The sequence below is a fragment of the Aquila chrysaetos genome, chromosome 2, assembly GCF_900496995.4.
Source record: "Aquila chrysaetos chrysaetos chromosome 2, bAquChr1.4, whole genome shotgun sequence".
Lineage (NCBI taxonomy): Eukaryota > Metazoa > Chordata > Aves > Accipitriformes > Accipitridae > Aquila > Aquila chrysaetos.
Window position 1 is genome coordinate 27,405,316 of NC_044005.1, and position 25,256 is coordinate 27,430,571.

General features: G+C 51.9%; 1 protein-coding gene across 2 annotated transcripts; it reads right to left on the reverse strand.

Annotated features, from left to right (window-relative positions):
* Window positions 1-345: 345 nt before the first annotated feature.
* On the reverse strand, window positions 346-24,938 carry VSX2 (visual system homeobox 2). Of its 2 annotated transcripts, none has more exons than XM_030031728.1 (5): window positions 24,339-24,938; window positions 22,963-23,047; window positions 19,972-20,095; window positions 2,289-2,469; window positions 346-1,278 (listed from the first exon to the last, which is right to left on the reverse strand). In XM_030031728.1, exons 1-5 carry the CDS (start codon window positions 24,778-24,780, stop codon window positions 884-886), a joined length of 1,227 nt encoding a protein of 408 aa, XP_029887588.1. In that variant the 5' UTR covers window positions 24,781-24,938; the 3' UTR covers window positions 346-883. The 2 variants fall into 2 exon arrangements, with proteins under 2 accessions (XP_029887588.1, XP_029887598.1); XM_030031738.1 differs by having other exon boundaries at window positions 346-1,215; window positions 24,339-24,927.
* Window positions 24,939-25,256: the final 318 nt, after the last annotated feature.

Below are 25,256 nucleotides of genomic sequence, written 5' to 3' on the forward strand. Positions count from 1 at the left end.
TTAGGCGGATGTTGTTGTCTCGCCTGGAATAATGTATTCAGTAAATAAATTCACTGTTGGGCCCCTCTGCAGGGGTGCAGGGCTTTGGCGTTTGGGGCAGAGTCAGACCCGGCTGTGGTGGCCAGCCCTGCGGGAGCCAGCAACGTGGACTGGGGTCACCTCAAGGTTCCAGGTGGGACCCGGGTGTCGCACCCATCGGCTAAACCTGCCTCTCCCTGCCAAACGGAGCCAAAACTCAACCGCTCTAAAGCTGCAGCCCCTTCCCAGCAGACCCCAGCGCTGGGCAGGGAGAGACGGCTGGAAGGTGCAAACCACCCTGGACAGAGAGTCTCCATTTCATGCAAAAGCTGCCACGGGCTTGTCCTGCTGTGGCCTGGGCCAGAGGCAGAGATGATGGCCAGGGGAAGGTGGAGGGTCTGCCTGGAGCATGGCGGGACGGGGTGCCAGGGGAGGAGGCCCAGGCAGCACTGGGGGGAGACGTGCACCAAGGAGGGGCATGGCGGCAGGGGATAGGCTCGCTCCAAGATGGCAGATAGGGTCTGGGGCTGGAGCAGGAGGAGAGAGCGCCAGAGCTGGTCGTGAGGCTGGAGGGACCCAGAGCCTCGGTGTCCTCTCGGGTGCCGACGATGATGAGACACTTCCTGGTCCCCCAAAAGGAAGGGGAGGGGGTGAGTAAGGCCCGGCGGGGCAGAGGAGCGAGGGGCAGGGGGATGCTCGAGGGGAGCAGGCGGGGTGCACCCCTGCCAGGTAGCCCCAAACTCAGAGACCAAGGCCCCGCTCCCTGGGTAGGGGCGGCTGTGGGGACCTGGCAGTCCAAGGGGGAACGCGTCCCCCAGAGGACACAGTGTCTGTTGGGGCTGGCTTCCGCCACCTCTTCCCCCCCCTAGATCAGCTTCTCCTCCTTCTGCGACGAGTTCAACTTCTCCGTCTGTCTCTCATCCTCCGCCGCTGCCGCCTCCTCCCCTGTCTCCAGCTTCCTGCCTGGGGCCGGGGTATCCCCGGCGATGGTCCCCAGGACTTTGGTGCTGTGCTCCTGAGCTTTGGCCCTGAGGGCGGCAATGCTGTTTTCTCTCAGTTCCTCCTGGGAAATGGTGGTTTTGGGATCCGGGCCCCTCTCTTCCTTGTCACCCTTGTCAAGCTTGGGCAGGGCCTGGCGCTCCACCTCCGTCTTCCTCCCCGCCTCAGCCGCTGCCTCCAGAGACTTTTTGTGCATTCCTAAAAAGAATTGTTGGTATTCGGGTTTAGAAAAGCGCCTGGGCATGGGAAAGCCATCTTGAACTGAAAACAGCAAAGATAAAGAGAGGCCAGAATTAAGGAAAAGCAGAAACCCTCGCTTCATGCAGCAGTCACGGCGAGCCGCTCGCTCTGGCCCCCGCGCGAGGGCAGCCCAGGCAAGGCAGCTGCCTGCTGGGGCAGCCCGGCATCTGTGGCCTCGGGGCTGCCCCCGAAGGTCTATAATTACTTTCCCCTTCATTTCTCTGTGTGAACCTAAAGCTAACTTGTCCTCGCATGGGGATGAGAGTCTCAGACAGCAGCACAGTTGCCTGAGCTTCACCAAGGCTGGGCAGGGAGATCCCCCATTGCCTATTTCTGTATCAGCCTGCTCCTCACACAACCCTCCCTTCTGCCTCTTGCAGTTTCACACAGATAGAAGGACAGGACAGCCTGTCATCAAGATGCCAGACACTAGTTTTGGGGCAGAACCAGCCTGAAAGGTCAGAAAGTGGGAAGCAAAGAGCAGGAGTGCGGTAGGGTAGCTGCCACCTCTGTGTCTGCACAGAAAACCAAGCAAAACCAGGCAGAAATGCAGCTCCCCCAGGTACCAAGAGCAGGAGGAGGCAGCAGTGTGTTTCCCCTGGGATTTGGGGCAAGGAGAGTGCATTTGGGGGTCCCTGCACCCCACACAGCATCATGGGGCTGGGGAAGTCTGACTGGGATGACCTCCTGCCTTGGGAAAGGGTGGGAACCCCTGCTGCAGGGCTGGGCACGAGGGATGATCGTGCCACGGGAGTCGAAGGCTAACACCAGCCTGAGCACGGGGGGCAAATTCCTGCCCCAGCCAGAAACTGCAGGTCAGGATCCAAGCACCAGCAGAGATTTGGGATGAGTGGTGAGACCCTATTGACAACGGCTGTTGGGGGACGGGGGGGTGGAGGGCGGCAGGGTGGGGGGACCTCACCCTGCTGCCCTCCACCCGTGTTTTTGACATGGCTCCGGTTTCTTCCTTGCATCCCCCCACTTCATCTCGACCCACTTGCCATCCCTCATGAAGGCGGCTGCTCTCTTACCCAGGAGCCAAGGAGCGCAGGACTCCATGATGCCATCCTTGGCAGACTTGAGGATAGACTCGGGCAGTGGGATGGAGTGACGCACCATGGCACCGTAGAGTCCGTACTCGGCCATCACGCTGCTCCTGCCCCAGCACTTCTCCCTCTTCCGCCATTTGGCTCGGCGGTTCTGGAACCAAACCTGGGGCAGGCGACAAGGCAGGACATGGGGTTTTTGGGGAGAGAAGGTGTGTTGGTCCCCCTCCCGCATGGGAACACACATATGCTCGTGCAGTGGGATGAAGGCAGATGCGTGGATGCTCATCCCAAAAGCACCGCGACCTCTTCCCCATGCAGCAGCCACCAGGTATCTCTCCCTCCCTCCCTTACAGGAGCGGCAAGGGCCAAGCTTGAGAGCAGGTCCCATCCCTCTCCACAGGATGTAATTAATTTGCCATCGCAGCGTCTTTTTCTAGCGGCTTTTGGCTCTCATGCCTGGGATTTTCTTTCATTATTTACTGGGTGTCTGAGCTGCGGCACGGGGCTGTAGGCAGCGGTGCCTGCAGGGAGGGCTGGGATGGGGGCGGATGCTCAGGAAAGGCGGGAGAAGGGGGAAGCTGATCTGTGCGCTTTGCCCTGAATTCCCAGTTTGAAAAGCCCCTCATCTTCTCAGAAAATTGGCAGAATAATCTCTGAGCTGTGACCTGGGGGGCAGCGAGCAGAGAGGCGGGTGGCGATGGGGGGGGATGCTCGCAGAAATCTATTAGCGCTCTCTCTCTGATTTCCATTCCTCTTGTCTCCCTCGCCCTCCTCCCTCCCCGGCTCCCCTCCCTTTCTGCCGAGCAGAGGCATCAGCTTTAGATGAAAAATTGCTCGAGGTCTATTCAGAAGGAGGCAAAGGAAGAGTCAGCCCCAGGGGCAGCCCAGGCCTGATTGAAAAATAAGTTAATTTCAGTTTGAATCGATGGGCCTCAGGCACTGAAATATCACGGGAAATTAAAGCAGCTGGTCCCCAGGGAACCACGCCATTGACCTGCGCTAATTAATGCCATGGAGTTACCAGGCCCCTCTCCGAGAGGCAGCCCCTCCCTCCCCACGGACACCCCAAACACCTCCTCATTTAACTAATTAGACTCACAGAAAATTGGGTGTTAATTTGTTTAGGATTTTTTTTCTTTTCTTTTTTTTCCCCTCCCTTTCCCGGAAAGTACACGGCAGAATGGAAATGAATGGCGGGGTCTCGCTGGCAGATGGATGCTCGGGGTCACTCCGCAATCTTCTCCGACTTGATTGCTTGATTAGGTCGTTAGCACATTAAAAAAAAAAATTGCTTGCCGTCTGGCGCTGGCCTGATGAGTGGGATGAGGCGGGAATCGCCTGGGTAATTTATCTTTTTATACTGCAAAGAATTTGATTTCAATCTGCAGATATATGGAGGTGCCTTTGACACCTGTTTAACATTACAGAGCTGACAGCTTAACCCTCTCTTGTCCCCAACACCCGTAGCCGTGGGGGAGCTCAGGCTGCAGTGGGGGGGACTGGGGCACACCCCCAGCTCTGCTGTAGGGACCACGAGACTGATGCTGCAGTGTGATATCCTGCTCTCAGCTGGCAAGGCAAGCTCACCTCTTCTACCTGTGCAGAGGGGAACTGCCCAGCACCAAAACCTTATGGGGACAGAGCTGCAGGGTAGGCAGGTGGCTTGCTAGTGCTGGTGACAGCCAGCCTTGGCTGTTTCTGGGAGCCTGGCCAGCCTGGCCCCGCAGACAGGTCTGCAGGGCCGGTGGGGTGGTGGTCCCAGTGGCTGTGATCCCAGCTTCTCCCAGCAGAAGATACTCTGTGCATGTCAGAGGGGATTTTACAGCCAGGCTGCTTCACCACACGTCACCTCCTCTGCATGATAAACAGTCTGATTTACACTTCCATACTGCCGACGTGTAACCCCGTGCCGACCATGGATGGCTGCAAATGCACTGGGGCCTGAGGAAGGACCCTCAGGAGCATACAGCTTCTTCTCTCTGCCTACTCCTCCACGCCTGTGTGACACACGGGTTTGCTCGGTGGTCGTGCAGTCAGCAGGATGCTGGCAAGGTCTCTCACTCCAGGCCATGCGCTCCTCCCACTCCCAGAGCCCAGTGGGCAGACCTAGAGGGCACTGGTGCACTCCCTCTCCAACCTCAGCACAAACCCCTGTGGTTCCTTCTCACCCACCAGACCCGGGTGGTGGGGCAGCCACCCCCAACACCTCCATGCTGCGAGGGGGCAGCTTGACCCACCAGGGTCAGGAGAGGGATCCTGCCTGTTCTGCCCTGGATAAACCAGTACAGTTACGTCCCTCACCGCAGAGCTCCTCTATCTCCCTTGGCTTCAGGAAGAAATTCCTGCACAACCCAAAGGCCGGCGCCTGCAAATCTGCCTTGGTTTGGGGCTGCAGTGATACCTTTCCCTGTACCCAGAGCAGCTTGCAGGGCTGGGCTCTGCACAGCTGTTTTTGTCACCAGTTGCCACACCTGGGATCTCAGCCAGGAATAGGTTTTTCCATCAAGTACCAAGTGGGCAACTTTTTAAACTCTCAATCCTCTTTTATCCAGGTGCCTCTTCACTAATGCTTTCACCACCTCTCCCTTTCCCCTTGCTCCTGCCTTGATGCCCCAAACATCTTCCCCCATGCCTCATGCTCCCCTGCCCTTCTCCCTGGCCAGGTCTCAGCCTGCCCCAGCGCTGCCCACTGCCACTAAACCTGCTGCCTTGGAGCATCCCCTTTCCTGTGGCAGGGCCACGCAAATGCTGGAGCTAGCAGAAGCTTTGCCAGCTGGCAGTCCAATTTTGACTAGAGCTGGTGGAAAATTTTCAATCAAAAAATGCTGATTCAATCGCACAGGAAAAACTGCTTCCGGCCAGTGGAAGTGTAATCAAAATTATCTATGACTTTCTTCTGAATGCTGTATTTTAATCTTGGCCGCCTAAGACATGCAAAATCTATGCTTTAAAGCCAAATGGGAAAATCAAAATGACAGGAACACCTCAGTAAGATCATTCTGAGACTTCCCAAACTAATTTTTGTCATTTGATGGGAATTTCCTTAGTTTTGGCTAGGAAAAAGGAAAGTTTGAAATCTGAGAATTTCTAGCAGAACAGAAATCAGGAGGACTGACCATCTTGCTTTAATACCAGGAGCTGTATCTTCATTTCAGGCATGAAGCTGAGTGAAACCAATGGTGCTCAGTACTGAATATTGCTGGGATCAGACCCCAGCCCAGCACCTCTGCCACAAGCCCATCCCAAGGAGCACGGAGGGAAGAGCTCCAGCACTGGCAGTCCCCATGCCATTTCAGATCAGCAGAATTATTCCCCATGGTCCATTCTCAGGATTTTGCCCTCATTCAGATGGCTCCATCAGTGGGACTTTCTTCTGGGAGAAGATCTCACTGCTTTCTTCAAATTTCTTGACGTGCTACCAAAATTTTCCTGTGCTTTGATTCTGAGTTGAATTACACACCAGTTTTAGTAATTCTGAGGTATTTTCAGCAGTGTTGGTACATCGGCCACAACTTCCAAATAGGCAGTTATTTATTATTGCCACCTCACTTTTCCTGAAGAGGGTTTCACCCTTACACTTACATTTACTTGTGGTTAAGGTATTCCGTGTCTTCTTTGGCTGCTTGTTGTTTTTGCTTGGAGATATCTACTCTACAACTTCCTCTGGCTCTGTAAAATTCAGTCTGCTTCAAGCAATGTTTAGGTTTGTCCATGTTTCCTCTTGCCTCTTCGCATTATGTGGATCGGCTCAGCTTTGTGAAATACTTTATTGAAGTGGCTATGTACCATGCACCTTCCTTCTCACTTGCTTTCATCTGGTTCTCCATTGCACAGCCCCTCAGGGTACGATGAAAAGATTGTGTTTGTGCTTCCACACTTCACAAGCAGTGGTGAAAACCCCCAAGTAATTTTAGACTGAAACACATCAGATGTTTGTGCAAAGCTATCACAATCTGATGCGCAGAGGTGTCTTTTGGACCAATGTGGTACATCTTAAGATGATCTACAGCTTTTTATTATCACACAAGCACCCTCTGTGAAACACAGGAAGCTTGTTCCAGGAACCCTATCCTCAAAAAATGGACAACAGAGTAAAGAGGACAGGTTTGTCTTGCTATCCACCAGATGTGTTAGCATCTAAGTTCAGCCCATGCATCCATATTTGCTGTTTAGCAGCCCAAAGCCCTCTCCTGGTCTGCTCCCGAGGCTCTACAAGTGCCACCCTTGGCACACCAAGGGCTGGATCTGTGGTGGTCACTGCCATGGCTGAGCTGGGGGCAGCAGCCAAAGCATGCCTCTAACAAGGCTGCCAGACACCCGCTGTCCACTGGCAGCAGGATAAGATGATGCTCACTGCACACTGCATGCTGCAAGTCGGGTATGCCTGCACAGCCTACAGAAACTGCAGGCTCTTCTATAACCATGGGTTTTGGTCCTCTAGGCATAGAAAAGCTGCAAGACCAAAACCTGTCACCTTGCAAAACCTGCTCTCAATATGCAGGCAAATAGAGGGTGGTAACATAACACATCGCTCAGAGAGGATCTGCCCATCAACTCAATCCCTATCATTTGGTCAGAGCTGAGCATCACACTCTAACCCCGCTGGGCACATCACATTGACACTGGCTCCTCCAAGAGCAGCCACAGCCTATGAACCAAGATAGCAGCAAACGCCAGCACCTTCAGTGCCATCTCCTGGATCCTCGTTCCATATGCCTGTACTTCTGAGGCCCCCTCACCAAAATCAGTATTGCAAAGCCTTATAAATGGAGATGTTTATAACCTTAATCATCGTCTAATTCTCACCCTCAGTGCCTGCTGCCCAAACCAGTAAAAGTTGAGGCACTCTGTGCTCGACCGCAGGGTTGCAGTGTTTCGGAGTCAAGACTGGCAAGGTTATTCTTGCCAGTTTCCTCCTCTGAATCACAAATGATGACCGATACTTCTTCGGATTATTGATGATGCAGAAGAGCAAATTGTAGTAGGAGGAATCTCTCATTTTGCAAAGGGATGTGAGACTCAATGTGTCCTTGTTATCCGCATTCATCATATTAGTTAGTTTGTTTACCTAATCAGCTCCTGAAACATTGTCTGCTAAAGAGAGAAATCTCCCTGAGGTTGGCCATGAGCCAGGAATCTGAATTAGCAAAGGGATCTTTTAAGGCATCTAGGGTGTTACTGTGTATTGTTTCTGTATTGTTTCAACCTAAAATTTTCACTGGTTACACTCATTTTTTTGGCTGCTACTTTCCAAGCTGGGGCACGCAGACAGGAGAATTGGTAGTGGCCTTTTTTGTCTTTCTAATAAAAAAATGTTATTTTCCCTGCCCAAGCATTCCTCATCTCTTAAAGGAAGATTACAAGCTAGATAATGGGGAATTTTTGCTTCACTAAATCTCACATACTGCCTTTGACATAGCATTTCAACAGGGGCCTTTCAAGTAACAAGCTTTATGGAGCACAAGATGGTCCCAGCCCAAAGCAGTGCATGCTGAAATGTCCACTAGATGGCCACAAGCAAATGCACGTCCACACATGCACAGACACATAGACACACCAGCACTTGCCCCACCAGCACATGCCTTTGCACACGGCTGTTGGCAAACCAGCAACTAAGGCAAGGGACAAAATCCCAAGTCCACTCAGCAGCAACACTGAGACTATCTCCCCTGCCCATGGACTAACAGGCGTATCTTCTTTGCTCTCTGACAATTCCCGTTGTGCAAACCTTCAGCTTCGGGGAGCTGAACTGTCACTCTGTATGATCCCTGCAAAGAAGCCATTTCTGATACTGAGCTCTTCAAGTGAGGACAGAGCAGAGAAATCCTGTGCTGCCCAGCCAGGCAGCCTGGGAGCTTTCTGGACTTCTCCTGTGACACTGCCTTGGGTTGTAATCTGCTGTCATGGTCCCACCTGATGTGATGGTGCTAATGGCTTTCTGACCCAACACACTCATGTCCATCCAGCACCACACTCTTCTCCCAGGGGTCCAGACATCTCGGGCTGAACTATGCAGAACCTGAACTTCTCACGTTCATCCACCAGATCTCTTCCCTCTGTGGCATTTACTGCCATGGGAAACATCCAGGCATCTACACCAACACGCTGTAGTTGCTTATGTTCCTTTCCCTACCACGCTGCTCTGGACAGATCCTGTCACCTCACTGTATGCACAGCAAAGCACTGGCACAGAGAAGCTCTGTTTCTCAGTGCAAGCTCTTCACACCTCTGCCTGCATACTGGTTTCCACTGTCCTGGACTAGAAAAACCTGCTATCCCTCTCACAGCAGAATGCTGCTCCTAAAATCATGCCCAGTGGTATACCTGTCACTTCCCCAGTTGAAGCCCTTTGGTGGGTCCAGCTGCAGACCAGAGAACACCTCCAGCTCACCTCCATGCCCAGGGCCCTGCTGCCATCCCAACATTCAGTTCCTCCTGACAACCACACATCTGCCTTTCTACCTTCTTCCTTCCCAACCCAAGACTCTACAATGAGAGTAGTCAAAACAAAAACCTCCTCTGAAAAAATAGCAATGTCCTCATCTTAGTATGGGACAAGGCCAGTGGCCCTGGCTGGGTTCAGTCTGAGGATGTTAGCACTGCAAAGAAAAGCCTCATATCTTCCTCGGAGCATGTCCCCATCTGCACTCAGGGGCCCTGGAGCTTTATAATGAATTGCCACAGGAGTGTAGGGTCTGACCAGGTCCTGGGGCTTCCCCAAACACCTCCTCTGTAGCAATCACCCCAGGAAAGCTTCCTGTCCCCAGGCTGCTGGTAGAGACTGCACCACTTGTGCATGCCTGGAAACGGTTTATTGCTGTCTTTTCACATGTAATGTCAAAATTATTGGCACCATTTATAGTGGCATCACTTTCTATGGCTGGTGTAAAGTGGGTATGAAGTTAAATGAGAGCAGTAAAGATTGCACATGGGCTGCATGGCTGATCACAGGACTCATCATCCCTCCTCTTACTAAACACTGGGAAAGAGCTTTCTGAGCTCACATTAGAAAGAGCAATTCCCATACACAGCATGGCAAGAGTCCTTCCTGGTAATAGCTGGAGTCGTGTCTGGCCTACTCAGCTAACAGGTCCAACCAGACGTACCGAGATGAGCTGTGAGATGGTACTCATCCCTCTCGAGCAAAGACATGATGGTTCATCCAAGCCTAGGTCTCCTCTAAGCTAAACTAGCACAGGGGATACTTTGAATACAGGCTCAATACGGCACCCAGCAAAAATGTACACACTATTACCATGCCACCCGTCCTGCAGGCAAGGCCTGCGTCTGAATCCTGCTCTTAAAAGCACTAGGTGAGCCAAGTATAGCTACTTGTTGCAATTTATCTGACTTACGTAGCCAAAGCTGTAAAACCCCTCTCGACCAGGGAATGTGTCTTAAAGTCTGTCCCCTTGGCCACTCTGGGGTTTTCACCTGGCCTTGCCACTTCATGTGGTGACATGTTTTCTCACTTGTTGTTACCTTCAAAAAGTGGAGAACTTCATCAGGTGCAGGGCTCCCATCTTCCCAAAATAAAACAAGTGTGCACACGATGTGCGTGATAGGTATAGCGAGATCGGTGGTTCAGCACACAGTTGATCTGTGCAACACATCTGCACAGCAAATGCATACCTGAGACATTGACTTCATCATGGTCAGACCATGATGCCAGCTGACCAGCAGCTCAGCTGGAGCTACATATAGGCTGCCAGATGCTGGGACATGGCAGATAAACACCCAAATTCCTCTTTTCCTAACATGCCGATTGAAAAACAGGAAAAACATCAGGGTTGTGGGTGCATGATAGTCACAGAAAAGCTGGCAAGAGTGTTCCCATCATCCTAGTCCACACAAACCCAGGGAGACATTTGTCATCGTCACAAAGGGTGATACTGCACATCCATCCTTTGAGTGCTCACAATGCCTGGCTCCATTAACCAAACTGCTATCCTGCCTGTATAACTTCATTTTGCCTCCTTTTCCATCTCTAACACTGTTCTGCAGGTCCTCTGGCACAGAGGAAACCTTAGCATAGGTCTTCATAAACATCCATATGCAATGCACTCTGTGAACAAGTGGGGACACACCATATTATCACCTTCATGTTAGAGCAAGGTGAGTCAGGGCAGTCGGAGGAGAAATGTAAGATCCCCTTCATGATGCCTTTCAATGGGCACCAAAATCAGAGCTTAGGATGCCAGCCTTCCTCAAAGGCTGTGGAGCGTTGCCTGTGCTCTAGGGCTGTCCCTTGCATGCCAGAAGCAGCTGCATGTTGCCCTTTCGTTTATCAGTACACACAGAGCAAAGGACAAAGGTGCACTCTGGCCTTCTCCACAAAAAAACGCAGGAGCCAGAGGCTGTGCCCCAGCAGGAGATGGTGTCTGCAGCACTACCTGGTGCCCACCATTTCCCAAGATAAGCCTCAAGCCCACCCCTGGGTGCGTAGGGACAGCCCGCAAAGTCCCCCTTGAAGGCTACAGTGTAGGTTCACCAATGCACGGGAACTCTTGGTGCGTCGAAGCATTAGCTGGAAGATATCTACGGAAATGTGTTATGTATTGTAAAATGTTGTAACATGTTGTAGGAAGTTTCCATGCAGCAGCTTGGACTGGGCATCAAAAGGAGAAAGTTGCAGTCCTTTACAATCTTCCCTTAGGAAGACACATGGTAAGGACGGTGTTTCCAATTCCTTGACTCATGCAGTAAGAGGTATCTAATCACCCAACCTCAGCAAATCCTTCACTGGGCTCTCAAATCTGGGGAAGGAGGAGGACCACCAGAGCCAAAGAGCAGGCCAGAATAGCAGTCTGTCCCCTGACCACCACCCAAGAGGTCAGGACTGGCAGTTATGTTGGCTGCACTGGGGTGGCCCTTCAGCACTCTACTCCTACCATGTGTCCACTCCTGGCTCTAAATGTTCCTCAGCTCTCTGTACCCTTAACCTTCTTTGGTTAATTCATGACTCCAGGAGTTTTCATACGACACCTTACAGCTGCAGAAGACTCATGCTCCAGGCACTGGCTGCTGCTGTGCCACTGATGCCTGCAGCCAACATTGTCAGCTTGGGCTAGTGCACAGCACAGCTAATGGTGTGACCTGCAGATCTGGCGACACACAACATGCTTGTGGACGCTGCTCGCACCAGAGCAGCACATCTGAGCTCACCAGGACATTCCCAGGTATCCTGTATGCTTAGCCCACCCAAGCTAAGATCTCCCAGGCAGGGACCCTCCCTCAGTTGTCACTTAGCCACTGAAGCCTTGATCTCAGTCATGGTCATCATATAAGTTCAACAAGTTGATCCAACCAACTAACAAATGTTGGGGTGCTGTAGTGACAGTCATGGGAGACTCTGAGTTGGAAGGATGGCAGTGAAGCCAAAGATGCGAAGGGACCTAGAGATAACAGAAATACCTGATGGACATAAAACAAATTATCTTGGAATGGACATCACTGGCACGTCTGGCTAAGAGGAGTGACCAGCACACATACTCATCATGTACATTTACATGGATGGGTTGGCTAGATCCTTCCAAGGGTTTGTTTTCCAACAACACTCACAGTTCAGCCTCCCTCTGGGTGAGCCAAGCAGTGCCTTTAGAGAGGAAAGGGTAGCATGGATGAGAAGGTATTTCCCCCAGTGGCATACCCTGCAGACCCCACAGCTGCAGGTGAGCCAGAGCTTCCCAGAGGCATGGGTGGGCAGCCTGGCTGCACACCACTGGTACGGGCTAACCCAGCCTGCAAAGTGCTGCTGCTTATCCACATTGTAGCAGGTCGGCTTCAACAGCCAGGCAGGAGTCAGTCAGTAGGTTACTTCTAGACCACGAAGGGGACATAATCCCCATGTTTATGAATACGCACCATGCGTGCCATGGGCCCTTATACAAGTCACAGGAAGGTGACCAGGTGATAAGCAATGCTTCACTTGCATTCCCTTGCTATGAATTTGGAGAGAAAGCTGCAGCTGAAAGCTCTAATAACTACCAGCCAAAGTTTCAGCTCTGCCTTTGCTCAGACAGTCCGGAGCCTAACAGAAACCCACTAAAAGAAAGTGGGGAGAAAACCGTGCTTCTCACACCAGGCAGGTCCTAAACTGAACATCTCTTGCTGCTCTTAGGGCTGTGCCGCTCAGAGTAGACAGAAGAGCACCTAATGCTTTCTCACAGCCTCTGATGAAGGTGGTCTCTGGAAGCCACCTTTGCTGTAGGATATTGTAGCAACAGTTTGTTTTCCAACTCAGTTTCTCTTTTCTGCTCCACAGAAGGACCTCACATGTAGGGAGATCAGGGTCATCTGTAAGTCTGTTGAGGACTAGACTTCTCAACAGCTTGGGGCATGAGGGAGATGGTAGTATTATTTTATATTTCTGCAGAGGCCTGTGCAAAACCTGGTTCACAGAACACCCACAAAGAAGGACAATGAAAAGGCAGAGGAGGTTCGTGCTGCCAGAGAAGAATGAGAAGAACTTATTGAGATCTATCGGGGTAAAAGATAAACAGTACAGAGAAAAATAGATCCATTAAGAAATAAAGGGGAGAGTAAATTAACCGTGTCTCTAAAGTGCCTGTGTTATTGAACTGTTAAAAAAATCTCTATTCAAAATCAGGAAAGGAGGAAAACTTTATGATAAAGGGTCATTAAAGGAAAACCTGAACACACAACACTCAGCTGGTCCCTCTGCCAGGCATCCTAAGGCTGGAGGGGAATTAACTATTGAACTTGCTGGGCTGCCCAATTATTTTTTAAAAATCAGTTGTAGAAAACTGCAGCAGTATCAGGGGAGAGAAAAGAAAGTTCATCATTAAAAGAAGGAGTGAATGCAAGTGTTCCGAGCACACAGATTTAGGGTAGCATTTCCAGAAGAGCTTATGTGATCAAGGAACCACAGTGCCTAGGCTAACTCAGAGAAGTGTTACCTTTAAACTACTGTTGTTAAGAAAACAGGGGGATAAATGAGGGGAAGACAGTCTGAGTTGTCACAGCCTGGCATTAAGCCTGCAGAGCCATTCCTCATTGTCCTGGCCACAATGGGGAAAGTCCTTGACAAGGCACTCCCCAGCAGTGGGCTATGGCATATTTTGTTGCCTGCCTGTCTTTCCTCTCGCGGGGAGCTTGAGCGCCCCAACACTTGAAGGTATCTGACCCTCAGTGATGGTCTCCCCAACCCATGGAGAGAACAAGGAAGGAGCTGTCACTGCAAAGCCCCATTTCCCTCCCGATACTGTGGAGGAGCACACCAAAACCACACTGTCCCTCATGGGGACATGCTGTGACAGCCATAAACATCTTGCAAGAAACAGAGCAGAAGGCAAGGACAGTCAAGTTTAGTTTTATTTGTCTTCCTGTCCCATTTAGAAAACTGGTCAGTGGCTGAAGCAACTCAGGGACTGAACATAGAGGGATAAAGCGGTACCTGGGTATACAAAATATTCATAACTCTATACCTCCATCTCTGCCCTAAAAAACACCTTTTAAACTGTACCTACAGCCCCAGCTGTAGCAGGGTAAATCCCACAAGCTGGGCAGGTAACCTGCATGGTCTAGCAATGAGCAGGAGAGTCCCCACTTCACAGTAAGCTGAAGAGATGTTCCCAGCCCTCCATTTTCCTTCCTGTCTCCTGCCACATTTTCTTCCACTGTCCAAAGGCGTGCAGTGTAAGACTTTTCAGACAGTAATCCCTTTGGGAAGGCTTGCCGGGGCCCCTGCTCTTGCCCATCACCCACCCCCTCTGTCTGCAGCTCCGGTAATTAACTTGTAAACAAAGTTCTAGCACATGGACTGAAAACGGGCCATAGATAAAGGGTAATGAAAACACTCCATTACAGAAAGGGCCAAATTAAGTAACTCTTAATTGAAAAATGGAAATTAATATGAATTTAGATCAACTAAACAAGCATGTTATTGAAGAGGCAGCAAAGTGGATGAACTCCTCACATACCAATTAAAGACATGGAGGCAGAGACACACCATACGCCATGAGAAACACTCATAACAATATTCTCATCAAGCCAGTAAGTTTGATTAGTTTTATTACTCTCACTTGTACACTTCCTACATTTCTAAAAGCATAGGGGAAGTTAATGACACTTATCTGGTATCATACTGCCGTGGCTTGCCCCAGCGCTCAGGAATTATTGGCAAAGGTAGCCAGCATTAGCTGCTCAGCTCTATTTCATGATTAACTTCTTGCAGGGCTTGCAGGGTTCTTAAAAAAAATTAAGATATTGAAATGGTTGGCTCAGACAGCAGCAACACTTTCAGCTTCTCCACCACCTTGGTGATCTTGGTAATCTACCTCCAACCACACTAATCACTCTGGTAACTTCGCTCCAGCGACATGATCTCCACAAACATGCTGTATAGAGATACAGGTGGGAAGTCGCTGGCACTGTGCCTCATGCTGCCCTTTCTCCCAAGTGTGAGAGTCACCCAAAGTTTTAGCTAGAATAGACAGGTCCTCACTTCTTATTGAGAGTAATAGTGACAAGCATAAGCTTAGAAAAACCAACACCACCACTACTTTCTGCAGCACTAAGAAATCCCTTGGCGGCCATTCCAGGCACAGGTTCAGGAAAGATCAGCAACTGCATGGAGCAATCATCCCCATTCCACACTTACACCATGGGATTAGGACTACAATTCACTCTGCAGCAAGCAAGAAAAGCTGACAGGAGGGGGAGAAGCCAGGGCTGCTAAAGCTGCATAAAGCCCATTTTTCCTTCATACTTTCTATCATGGTTCCTGAGGGGACCCTGCAGGTTCACTCCTGAGCTCCTGCTCAGTGCAATACAGGTTCCTCAGGGCTTTCCAAATTACGTTCACCTCTAAATACAGAACATTTATGCAAAACTGAAGCAAGGTAAGCATCTTGTTCTGGAAAAATAATCTTGGTACAAATGCTTCCCTCCAAATGACCACCCCGCCCAATTCCTCCATCCCCATTCAACTCCTAAACGGGCCACAATGTTACTGTTGCCAGTGTTACTGAAATGTGTTAATCTGATAGCAGCTAAAACAATAAATTTTCAATTAGACTTTTAGTTGGCTTTGTTTTGTTTTTAGCCAAAATGTACCTCTTAGCTCCCTGACAAAGCTTGCTGGATACACAGACTACCCCCACTCCTCACATACAGCACCAGCATCTCCTTGGGGTTCCTTTTGCTTACGTAAGCAATTTTATTTGTCCCAAAATTCTTCATCCATGTAATTACCATACAATCATTTAACAACAAGAACTGACAATTTTTAGCACTTTTATTCTCTTTTTTAATTGATTAGTTCCCTTAAAAGGTGAATCTAGTGTCCCCACAATGGCAGTCAGGATCTTATTTTTTGAAAATACTGAACTGATTAATCGATTTGTTTGATCAGTAAGAGACATACTGTAATGACAGACATACACAGTCATTTCAATAATCCCAAATCAAACTGTTACTGAGCTTTAATATTGTAGATACTGGGTGTTTAAAGCCTGGAACTGTCACATACTAATAAATTCAATAGGGATAACTTATCTAAAATCTACACATTACACCTAGAGTATATGTTACGAGAAACATACTGATTTAAGCCAGGTGTCAGAATACTTGTCAGCTTGAGGCCATTTTGAGTACTTCAAGTTGTCTATTAAGGATATACTTCCCCACAGGAATCTACTTACCTCACCTGGATTTTACAGAACAGTCTGCGTTTATTGTAATAGCAGCACTTCAACTCTTCTGAATATTCTTTCAAATACATTACTTAACGTAGTCTTTTTCAAGTATCTTGCCAAATGGCCACAGTGACATCTGGTCTGACTTGTGCAAAGTGTCTCACTAGGAAAATTAAATTCTTTTCCCACATTGCCCAACGGGAGGATGCTCATGTTCCTTCCAGGAGCAGCCAGCTCAATACGGAAGGAAGATGCATGCAATGTGAAAGAGTGCTTCCTTGAAAAAAAAATACACGTTCATCTTCTCTTTAAACGGAGGATTTGAATATTTTTTCCTGAATTCAATGTTCTCTCAAACCAATAACTTTCTTGGCCTCTGATGGCTATTTGTAGTGTTCTGCTGAAGGTTTTACATGCAAGCAGTTCCTATATATCATTCTCTCAATTGTACTCTTTGAATTTCACTTTCATATTGAATTTCATAGGTGATTTACTTTCTCTTTGACTACTACCTCCTGAGAAATAATTCCATGAATGAAAATAAGGGGTAGATATCACTCTTAGGTGTGGATCCAGTGGGAACCCGCATGAAATGCTGTGAAAGTCCACAGTATGTGATGCTCACAACAATCTTAGAAAACACTTTCATTAATGACCTACAAGAGGGAGAGAACAATATTGAACAATGGGAGGAACTGCAAGCTACAATGAAAATGTAAAAATATAGAGCTCCCTTGAGCAGATAGAAACTCATGCAAGGAAAAAAAATACAATGATGTGAAATTATAAATATTATGAAGAAGGGAATAAAGATTAATTGTCAGCTGTCTTTTTCAAGGGGCATTAAATGATGCTAATAGATTCAAAGCAAGATTTACTTCACTTGTGCAGTTCTGCTGCAGAACGTCTTGCTGAGGGATATTAAGATATTTACATGTGTTCAAAATCCCAGGAGGCTGTCAAAGTACTCAGTAAGTATCACTAGACAGATGCCCTGCTCTCACACTCTTCTTTAACATCCACTTCTTGCCAGTGCCAGAGCAGGTAGGGCTGTATTATGCTTGTTAGCCAAAGTTAATAAAGTGCCATATGAAACCCAGAACACTGAAGGGAAAATCCTGAGGATAAAAAAAAATCTGTCTAAAAAAACCTGAAGTGACTGAATTAGATAAATAGAAAGAAATAAACATGGAGGCAAGTAGACCAGTGCTAATCCAAGGCTGCTTCTGCAAGGACTCAGAAATCCAGCTGAACTGGTGTGAACACACCCAGTGTGCAGCTGTAGGCGTGTGGTCCCTTATCTCCAGGAAGACTGACAGGCAGGATGGGCTTCACAGAAGAACAACCACATGATTAAGAGACTAGCATGTGATTTATGAAGAATGATTTAAGAAAAGATCTTCACAGCTTGCTTAAGCGATGAAGAAAACCAGAAGTGACAGCCAGAAGAAATAGCTTAGATTTATTTGAAGAGTGTGAACATCATAACAAGGGAGAAAGAATTAGGGTCATACAAAAGGGGCTGAAGTTGAAAAGGAACATGAGGTGAAATATCAAGAAGCATGACCAAGGCTGGGAATCATCTTGTCACAGCTTGTGACACACAAAAAAGAATGGACAAAGAAACTTCATAGAAGATGTGGTAAGGGACAATCGGGTGCTGACCCACTGGAAAGATCAGTGGTGCTTGAGACTCCTACGTGACCTTGATGCTCACCCTGGCAGGGTGCTCATGCTCACACACAACAGACACCACAGAAATTCTGCTGTTTCTTGTCATTTCCCCTTTCAGGATAAGCAAAAGTGTTACTCACAAACACTTTTTCCTGGAATACATGTGCCATTAGCAACACCTGATATTCAGAACAGCCACACCATGGGGTGCTTCTGCTGTCCAAGTTTAACCTGATCTCTAGGGCAGAAGGGTCACAGCAAGGAGCACTCCTAGGTTTAAAAACTCTGCAGTACAGAAGAGTAGACAGTTGTTCCTTAGCCAGCTGCAGAATGACATGCTGGCAGCAAGTCAGTGACAGCTAAGATACGTTAGCCACTATTTCACTCCCAAATCAGATAAAACCCTGAGACTCAGCACCAGAAGGATGTTCCAGATGCAGAAGCCGTACGTGCAGTGTCCAGCTCTGCGCTGTCTGCCATAACATCTCCTCCGCCTCATGTGTAGTGAAGGCCCTCAGCTCTGGCCAGAGAAATGGTGCCTCTGCAGTTCAACATATACTGTGCCACTAGATGAACCTCTTCCTTGAAAAGGCCCTTTATGGGAAATCAAAGGATCTTCTTCCCAGCCCAGCATCAGATGGTGGGTGCAGGCAACACTGAACTCCCAACAGCTCTCTCCTCTCTTGACTTGATGTCCTACAGGGTCACAAGTGGAGAAGTGACCTTCCATCCATCTCACTCTCTAGAGGCAAAGCATCAGGACCTGTTGCTCAGAGCAAAATCCTAATGCGTCAGGTAGGATTTCAGATGATGGGCCATTATTTCTGAAGACCAGTGGAAATCTTGTCAGCATGCAGGCCATCTACAAGCTGTTAGGTCAGCAGGAGCCCTGCCAGCACAACAGGATAAGAAGCCCAACTTGCTTTTATAAAAATGTCATTCTTGATTGAGCACAAGAATGAGGGTGGTGAGGGTGGCTCAGGACTGAGGGAAAAAGGGCTGCCCTTTTGTTTGGGAGGATATCCCCGTCCCTGCACAGGGTCATGCCTCAGCAGCTTCCAGCATCCACGTTATCTTGCTAAATGCCCTCTGAGCTACCTTCCAAACCCACGAGGGAGCAGCCTCCTGGGCAGTCTCTTTAGTAAAAAAAGAACACAGGCTGAAGGAACAGATCAGCGGGTGCTGGGCACACAGGAGGGACTGAGCAGAAGGAGGAACCAGGGAAACCAGGACCCTCCCAACACCACGTGGCAGTCAGGCCAATGCCTCTTGTAGAAACTGCTATGCACCAGCCACAGAGGTCAGCCACTGCCACTGTGCAGGGGACCAGGCCAGTTTAACACCCAGCCAGCCAAGAAACATCACCTGCACCAGCAAAAATGGGTTCAAGGCTTGGCGATTACAGCCCTGTGCCTCGTGCAGCAACCTGGCAGGAGCGGGGCATGGGGAGGAGAGAGGCAGCAGAAGCTGCTGGAGTCCACCCTTGTGAACGTCATGTTTGATCTGTCCAGGCACATTGTGCCTCCCACACTGTACACAGCCGCTCTAAGTCTTCTCCGGCTTTTTGGGCTGTAATGATTGCTTGCATACTGGCTGCCATGCATGCCAAAGGCTGGTGCTGGCACAGCCCTGTGGCTCAGGCTGCTCTTACCGCCGGAGGATTCACCACACAGTGGCAATACCCCACACAGCCTCATTCTACCTCTTCACAGTGGCACGACAGGACTGGCATGCAATTAAACCCCAAACATTAAAAATCATTAACTAAAAATTATCCCCAGAAACTTTCAGGGAAGCTTCACTCGAGGAGGCAAATGCAGTGAATGTGCAGAGATGGTACAAACACCTCGCTGGGACTCACCCGACATTCCCACGCTGCGGTCCTACCCACAGCAGTACTAGCTGCCTACGACATCCCTGTGCATCCTCCTGTGCTCAAAAGAGCAGAGATGAGCTCTCTCCCTCCCATACTGCCCACCCAGACCTGGTCTCCAGGAGGGTCTCTTCTTGCCTATACCACTAAGATCTCGAAACACTGCGGTCTTTCCTTGCACACCAGTTACCCTTCAATGATTTAGGATTCCCTCTGTTACATGCCCCCCGAATCACCAGTACCACACACCATGTACAGCACACATTGACATACAAACACCAAATACAAATCTGCCACGAACAGCTGATCTGGCTGCCTACCCATCGAGAGCAGGTGAGTGGACAGCCTGGGGAGGTTTATTCAGAGCAATGTCAGCCTGCCCATGCCGCTACCTTTTCTTCAGGGAGGGATGAACGTGGCTGAGAGGAGCAGGATGAGGGGTTCTGAGAGATATGATTACCTGTATCCTGTCTTCTGGCAACTCTGTTTTCATGGCCAACATCTCTCTAGCATATACGTCAGGATAGTGGGCCTCATTGAAGGCCTTTTCCAGCTCCTCCAGTTGGTAGGATGTGAAGATTGTCCTGAGGGAAGTAAAACTCTTTGATCAAAAAACAGAAGAAGCAGCAGCAAAGATGACGAAGAGTCAGAGAAATGGACACAGAAGCTAGAGAAACCTGGGTAACCTGCTAAGGCACAGCTTTCCCTCATCTCCTGTGCTTCTGTGCACAAAAGGTCAGGTGCCAGGGTGAAAGGAGAACCAGAAAATGCCAGAAGACAGCGCTTTAAACAGTTACAAATCACCTTCCCTTTCAGGGACTTGCCTCTGGAGACGGTCCCTCCCCAGCAGCGAGCACCCGCAACCAGCATAGATGGCAGCTGTTCTCACATCTCGGACTCTGCTGCCTCTTGTAAGGATCCGGGGGGTGTCCTTATCCCTCACCCCCCCCTACAACAGCGCACCCACCCCTGGCCTGGCTTAAAACCACCTCCCCCTCCTCCTCTTGCATCCAGAGGTTTCTTAACCCTTTGATAGTCACGCTGAGATAAAGCAGCATTCCCTCAGCGCCCCATCTGGAGGGGTGCTGAGCCCTTCCCCAGCTGCTGGTCCTTAGCCTCTTCAATCTCCACGAGTAAATAATCCTCCCCTGGAGCCCCGATCCTCCATCCTCGGCTGAATCCTCCAAAGGTTTTAACCACTCTGCTCCCCACTGCTTTTCACCAGTCCTTCCCCACGAGAGCCAGTGCCAGCTCCCTTCCTCTGCCTTTACCCTAGTTGCTTCCACTCTGATATCCCGTTAGCTGCTTCCTGCCAGTTTGCATTACCCCATTATCCTCTGGAAATCCTCCTGGACCGCCCTGGGCGGGCAGCAGCCCAACCTGCCTCTGCGCAGCCAGTTCTCAGCTCGGGACAACCAGATTGAAAAATCAGCAGCTGGAAAGCCGAGACAGATGAAAGCCCTTCTCCAGGGGATGGATGAGAGGTCTCGGACCACTTCCACTCCCCCGAGGGTTAAAACTCCCACCCTCCAACGGCCCCCCCCACCACCAAAATGCAATTTTTTATAAAAACTAACAACACTCCAATGGCAAAAAAACCCCCAAACAACGAATTGCAGCATTTGTTCAAGGTAAATGTATAAATATGCTATCAAACTAAGAAGCATGTAGCTCCCAGAAGGGGGAAGGAAAAAGGAAAAAAAATCTTTTTCTAAAAAAATCCAAATTTCAGAAAAGACCTGCAATTCCAGAGAGCATAAACAGAAAATCTCAGAAATATCCTCCACTATTCAGAATCGAAAGGATTCCACCAGATCGATAACATTACTAACAAAAGCAGCATGCAAATGCAAGGGACCTGCCTGCAATCAAAACCCCTTCTTTAAATTCACTCCTAAATCCATTCGCTTTTCAAACAGTTTTCCTTCAGCTCTGACAAATCTGTGAACTCTAGGGACAACAGACGCACATTAACTCGTGTATTTTTCTCTCTCTGGGACCCCAGGAAAAAATATTGCAATTTTGATCTGGTTTACATTTCAAGAATTCCCCTCCACCCTCCCGACAGAAGTGCCGAAGCCCAGCAAGGCTCACTGGCGGGAGGGTTTTGCCTGACATTCAGCCGAAGTTTTCTCCTTTTAGCTCTCATCCCTGGGTAGCCCCTGTCCCTTTTGCAATACACAATCCACCATCCCTTTTGGTGTTTCTATTCTGCAGCTATTTGCAGACTATTGGCCTGTCATCTCCCAGCCCTTTCTTGGTACAACTAGAGGTCTTAACCATTTAGTACAGAATATACAACTACAGCTAAATGTTGCAGGTCTGTTTCTGTCTAGAACTGAAAATAAAACAAATCTGAATTTCTTTTCCTCTCTCCCATTCAGACCATGACCTGTACACCAGCCCCTGCTGTGTTTTCACCCAGCCCTGTCCAGTCCACAAAGAAAACGAACCCGTATTTACTCCAGAGCACCCAAACTGGGAGAATTTGCCTGGCGAGAGACCCCGGCTTTGGGATGAGCCCTCCAGACCAAGCCTCCTGTTGCACGCATTGCAGGACGTCTCCTGGGATAGTCGGTCTCCTTCCACCCCGCATCCTGCTAAGCTTTCACTGGGGCATCTTTTAATCCACCCTTCCTGCATCGTGGCAGGATTGATTTAATTATTCCTAAATCACCCTCTGTGGATGGTGTCTGGCCTTCCTTTGTCCTGACTCTCTGGCCACAGCAATGCCAGAACCCAGCACGGGATTTTTCGTTTCTGTTTATAAGGCGCAGACAATCCAACTCCATTTTAACTGTGGGAGAAGTCAGGCAAGGTCTATTACCCTGACCGTTCCTGAGGGGAAACCAAATCCCCTCCGGATCTCCCAAAGTGGATCTCTATTTCTTTAACCAATTCTCCAGCCTTCTTCAGCTTCTCTGCAGGCTGTGGCTGATTCCCAACTATTTAATCTATTGGCAAAACATTTATTTACAGGTAATACGATATTTAAATCATTGATAGAAATTCTCTCTTGCTGACAGCCAATATTAAGATTGCTATGTGCGAAGCAGGGGACGTTTTTGATGATTTCGGAGAGGTTGATGATTTTTTTTTCCCCCTGAACACCGGTGATCCACATCCCACCCAAACGCTCACAGGCTGCTCAGGCTTGCGGCTCGGCATAGCTGGATCCGGAGCCAGAAAAATTAAATAAAATGATACCTGTGGCCGATCCCCCCTCTCCCTAAAGTCTCCAAATCCGATTTTGGACAGGGAGAAGGAAAAAAGGACAGTGCCCGGGGGAAAAGCCACAAGGGCGCCGGGGCTTTCCGGCGGCCGCTGCCGAGAGGGGTATTTCGCTCCGGGCCGGAGCGGGGCGGGCCCGCCGGGGCGGCGGGGCTCTGCGCTGCCGGTGCCCTGGGGAGGGGGGCGGCGGGAGCCGGCGCGGTGGCGGCCGCTAGCTTACCTGTGCCGCCTCTTCTTTCGTTTCTTGCTCTGGTTTAGGGAGGATTTGGACATTTTCCGGTCGCTGGAGGAGACATCCTCGGAATCTGCGGAGAGACAGGCAGCGGCCGTGGGCCGGGGCTCCCTCCCCGCCGGGGACCCCCGGGCAGGGCCCGGCCCGTCGGCTCCGCTCCCTCCGGCGGCTCCGGCCGAAGGTTTCGTTGCGATCGCGCCGCGGACGGGGCCGCGCCGCCGGCCGCTTCCTCCAGCCCGGCGCGGCCCCAGCGCTGCTCCCGGTCCCGGCGCCGGTCCCGGTCCCGGTCCGGGCGGCTCGGGGCGATCCGCCCCCGCCAGGGAAGGCTCCGGGCCGGGACCGGCCTCTCGCTCTCCCCTCTCTCCCCCCGGAGTCGTTTGCTGGGGCTGCTGTTGTCTCGCTGCTAAAATGCAGAGCCCGGCAAGCACAACAAAACCGTAGGAAAATAGGGGAGCTGCAGCCCCCTCCCCGCGGCTGGGCACCTGCCCCAGCCCGGGGATCCCGGACTTCCCCGCAGAAACACCGGAGCGGGGAGGGGAAAACTGATGCTCATGGAGCTTCCAGAAAAAAAAAAAAAAAAAAAAAAAGAAAAAAATCCCGGGAAGAGCCGGTGTCTGTCCGCGGCCCCCCCGCTCCCCAGGGGTGACCCGGCCGGGGGGTGTTAAGGGCAGCGCAGCGCCGCCTTTGCCCCGAAGGAGCAGCCGAAGGAGTGAACCGGGACTCGCATTTCGATGCGCGCCGTTCTGCCCCGCGGCTGCCGGGGCTGGCTCCGCGCTCCGGCCCCGTTCCTGCCCGCGGCGCCCCGCCACCCGCCCGGCCCCGGCGCCGCGCTGCCCGGCGGGCCGTGGTGCCGGCGGGCACCGCCCGGGCCGGGCACCGCGTCAGACGGCGCCGGCCGCTCCCGGGAGGAGGCTGGGGGTTGTCCCCGGGGCCGCGGCCGGAGCCGGGGCCGGGCGCTGCTGCCTGCCGCTCCGGGGGGACCCGAGGCGGCCTGGGAGCGGGGCCCGCGGGCAGGGTTGCGGGCGGCTGCTGCCGTCTAGGAAAGGGATGCCGAGCGGCCCCTAATTCCCCGGCAACGAGTTGGGGCCGCCGGGGCCGCGGAGGGGCCGCTCCGCCGGGGCTCCGCGCACCCCCGGGCCGGGCGCCCCCGGCCGCGCCATCACACCGCGGCCGCAGCCCCGGACGGCGGGGGGGAATACGGTCCCGCCCGCCCGCCCTTCCCCTCCTCTTCCTCCTTGGGACCGAAACGAAATCGCCTTCCCGCCGCCGGGCAGCGGGCCTCCCGCCGGGGCGCCGGGTGTCGGGGGCGGTCGGCGGCGCTGGCGGGGCGCGGCGGGGTCCCCGGGGGCCGGGGACGTGCCTACCTGAGCTGGCCGTCTGGCTGCTGTCCAGCTGCCCGGGGGCCCGGGCCAGGGGCTGCAGGTGGACGCTCTGGGGGTCGGAGAGCACCTCCAGGAAAGTGGGCTGGGTATAGAAGCCGGGGATGCCGCCGGCCCCCAGCAGCCCCATGCCCACGCCGCCCACGCCGGCGGGGCTGAGCACGGAGCGGGCCGCCAGCAGGTGCCCGGCGGGCAGCGAGTCCAGGGCGGCCCGAGGGTGCGACGGCGGCTCCTTGTTCAAACCCAGGATCTCCTGGATGCCGAAGCCGGTGCAGCGGGGAGGGGTGGGCCCGGAGCTGGGCTTGGCCCCCGCCGCGGGGGGCGGCGGAGGCGGCGGCGGCGGGGCGGCGGGGGCGGCGGCCGCGCCGTCGGGCTTAGGCTTACCGGGCAGGCTGGGGGCCAGCGCCGCGCCCGCTTTGCCCGTCATGCTGCGGCCGGCGGTCCCTGGTGCCCGCTCCGGGAATGCCTGGGAGCCCCCGGCTCAGGCCCCTTTTATCCGCCCAGCCGGGAGCCCGAGCGGGGTCAGAGCCGCGCAGCCAATCACAGGGGCCAGCCGCGATTAGGGATGCCAAAAAGCCGGCACCGGCGGCGGCGGGGCCGCTGCTCGGCGGGCTGGGGCCGGTGCCCGCCGGCGGGCTGGGGCCGCCGCCGCCCGCCCCCGCGCCGAGAAGGGCCGCCCCGGCGGGGCAGGCCCCGGCCCCGCTTCGCCTCCAGCCGCGCTGGGGGAGGTGGGCCTAGGGAGGGATGGAGGCATCCGTGCTTCCATAAACACGGCTCCCGCCTGGCCGCGCACGGCGCGGGGCACCGGCCGCGGAGGAGAGACGCGCAAAACTGCCGTGCCCGAAAACGCCGGCGTCCCCGGCTTTCTTGCTCAGCCCGTGTTCGGAGATAAAGACGGGTCAG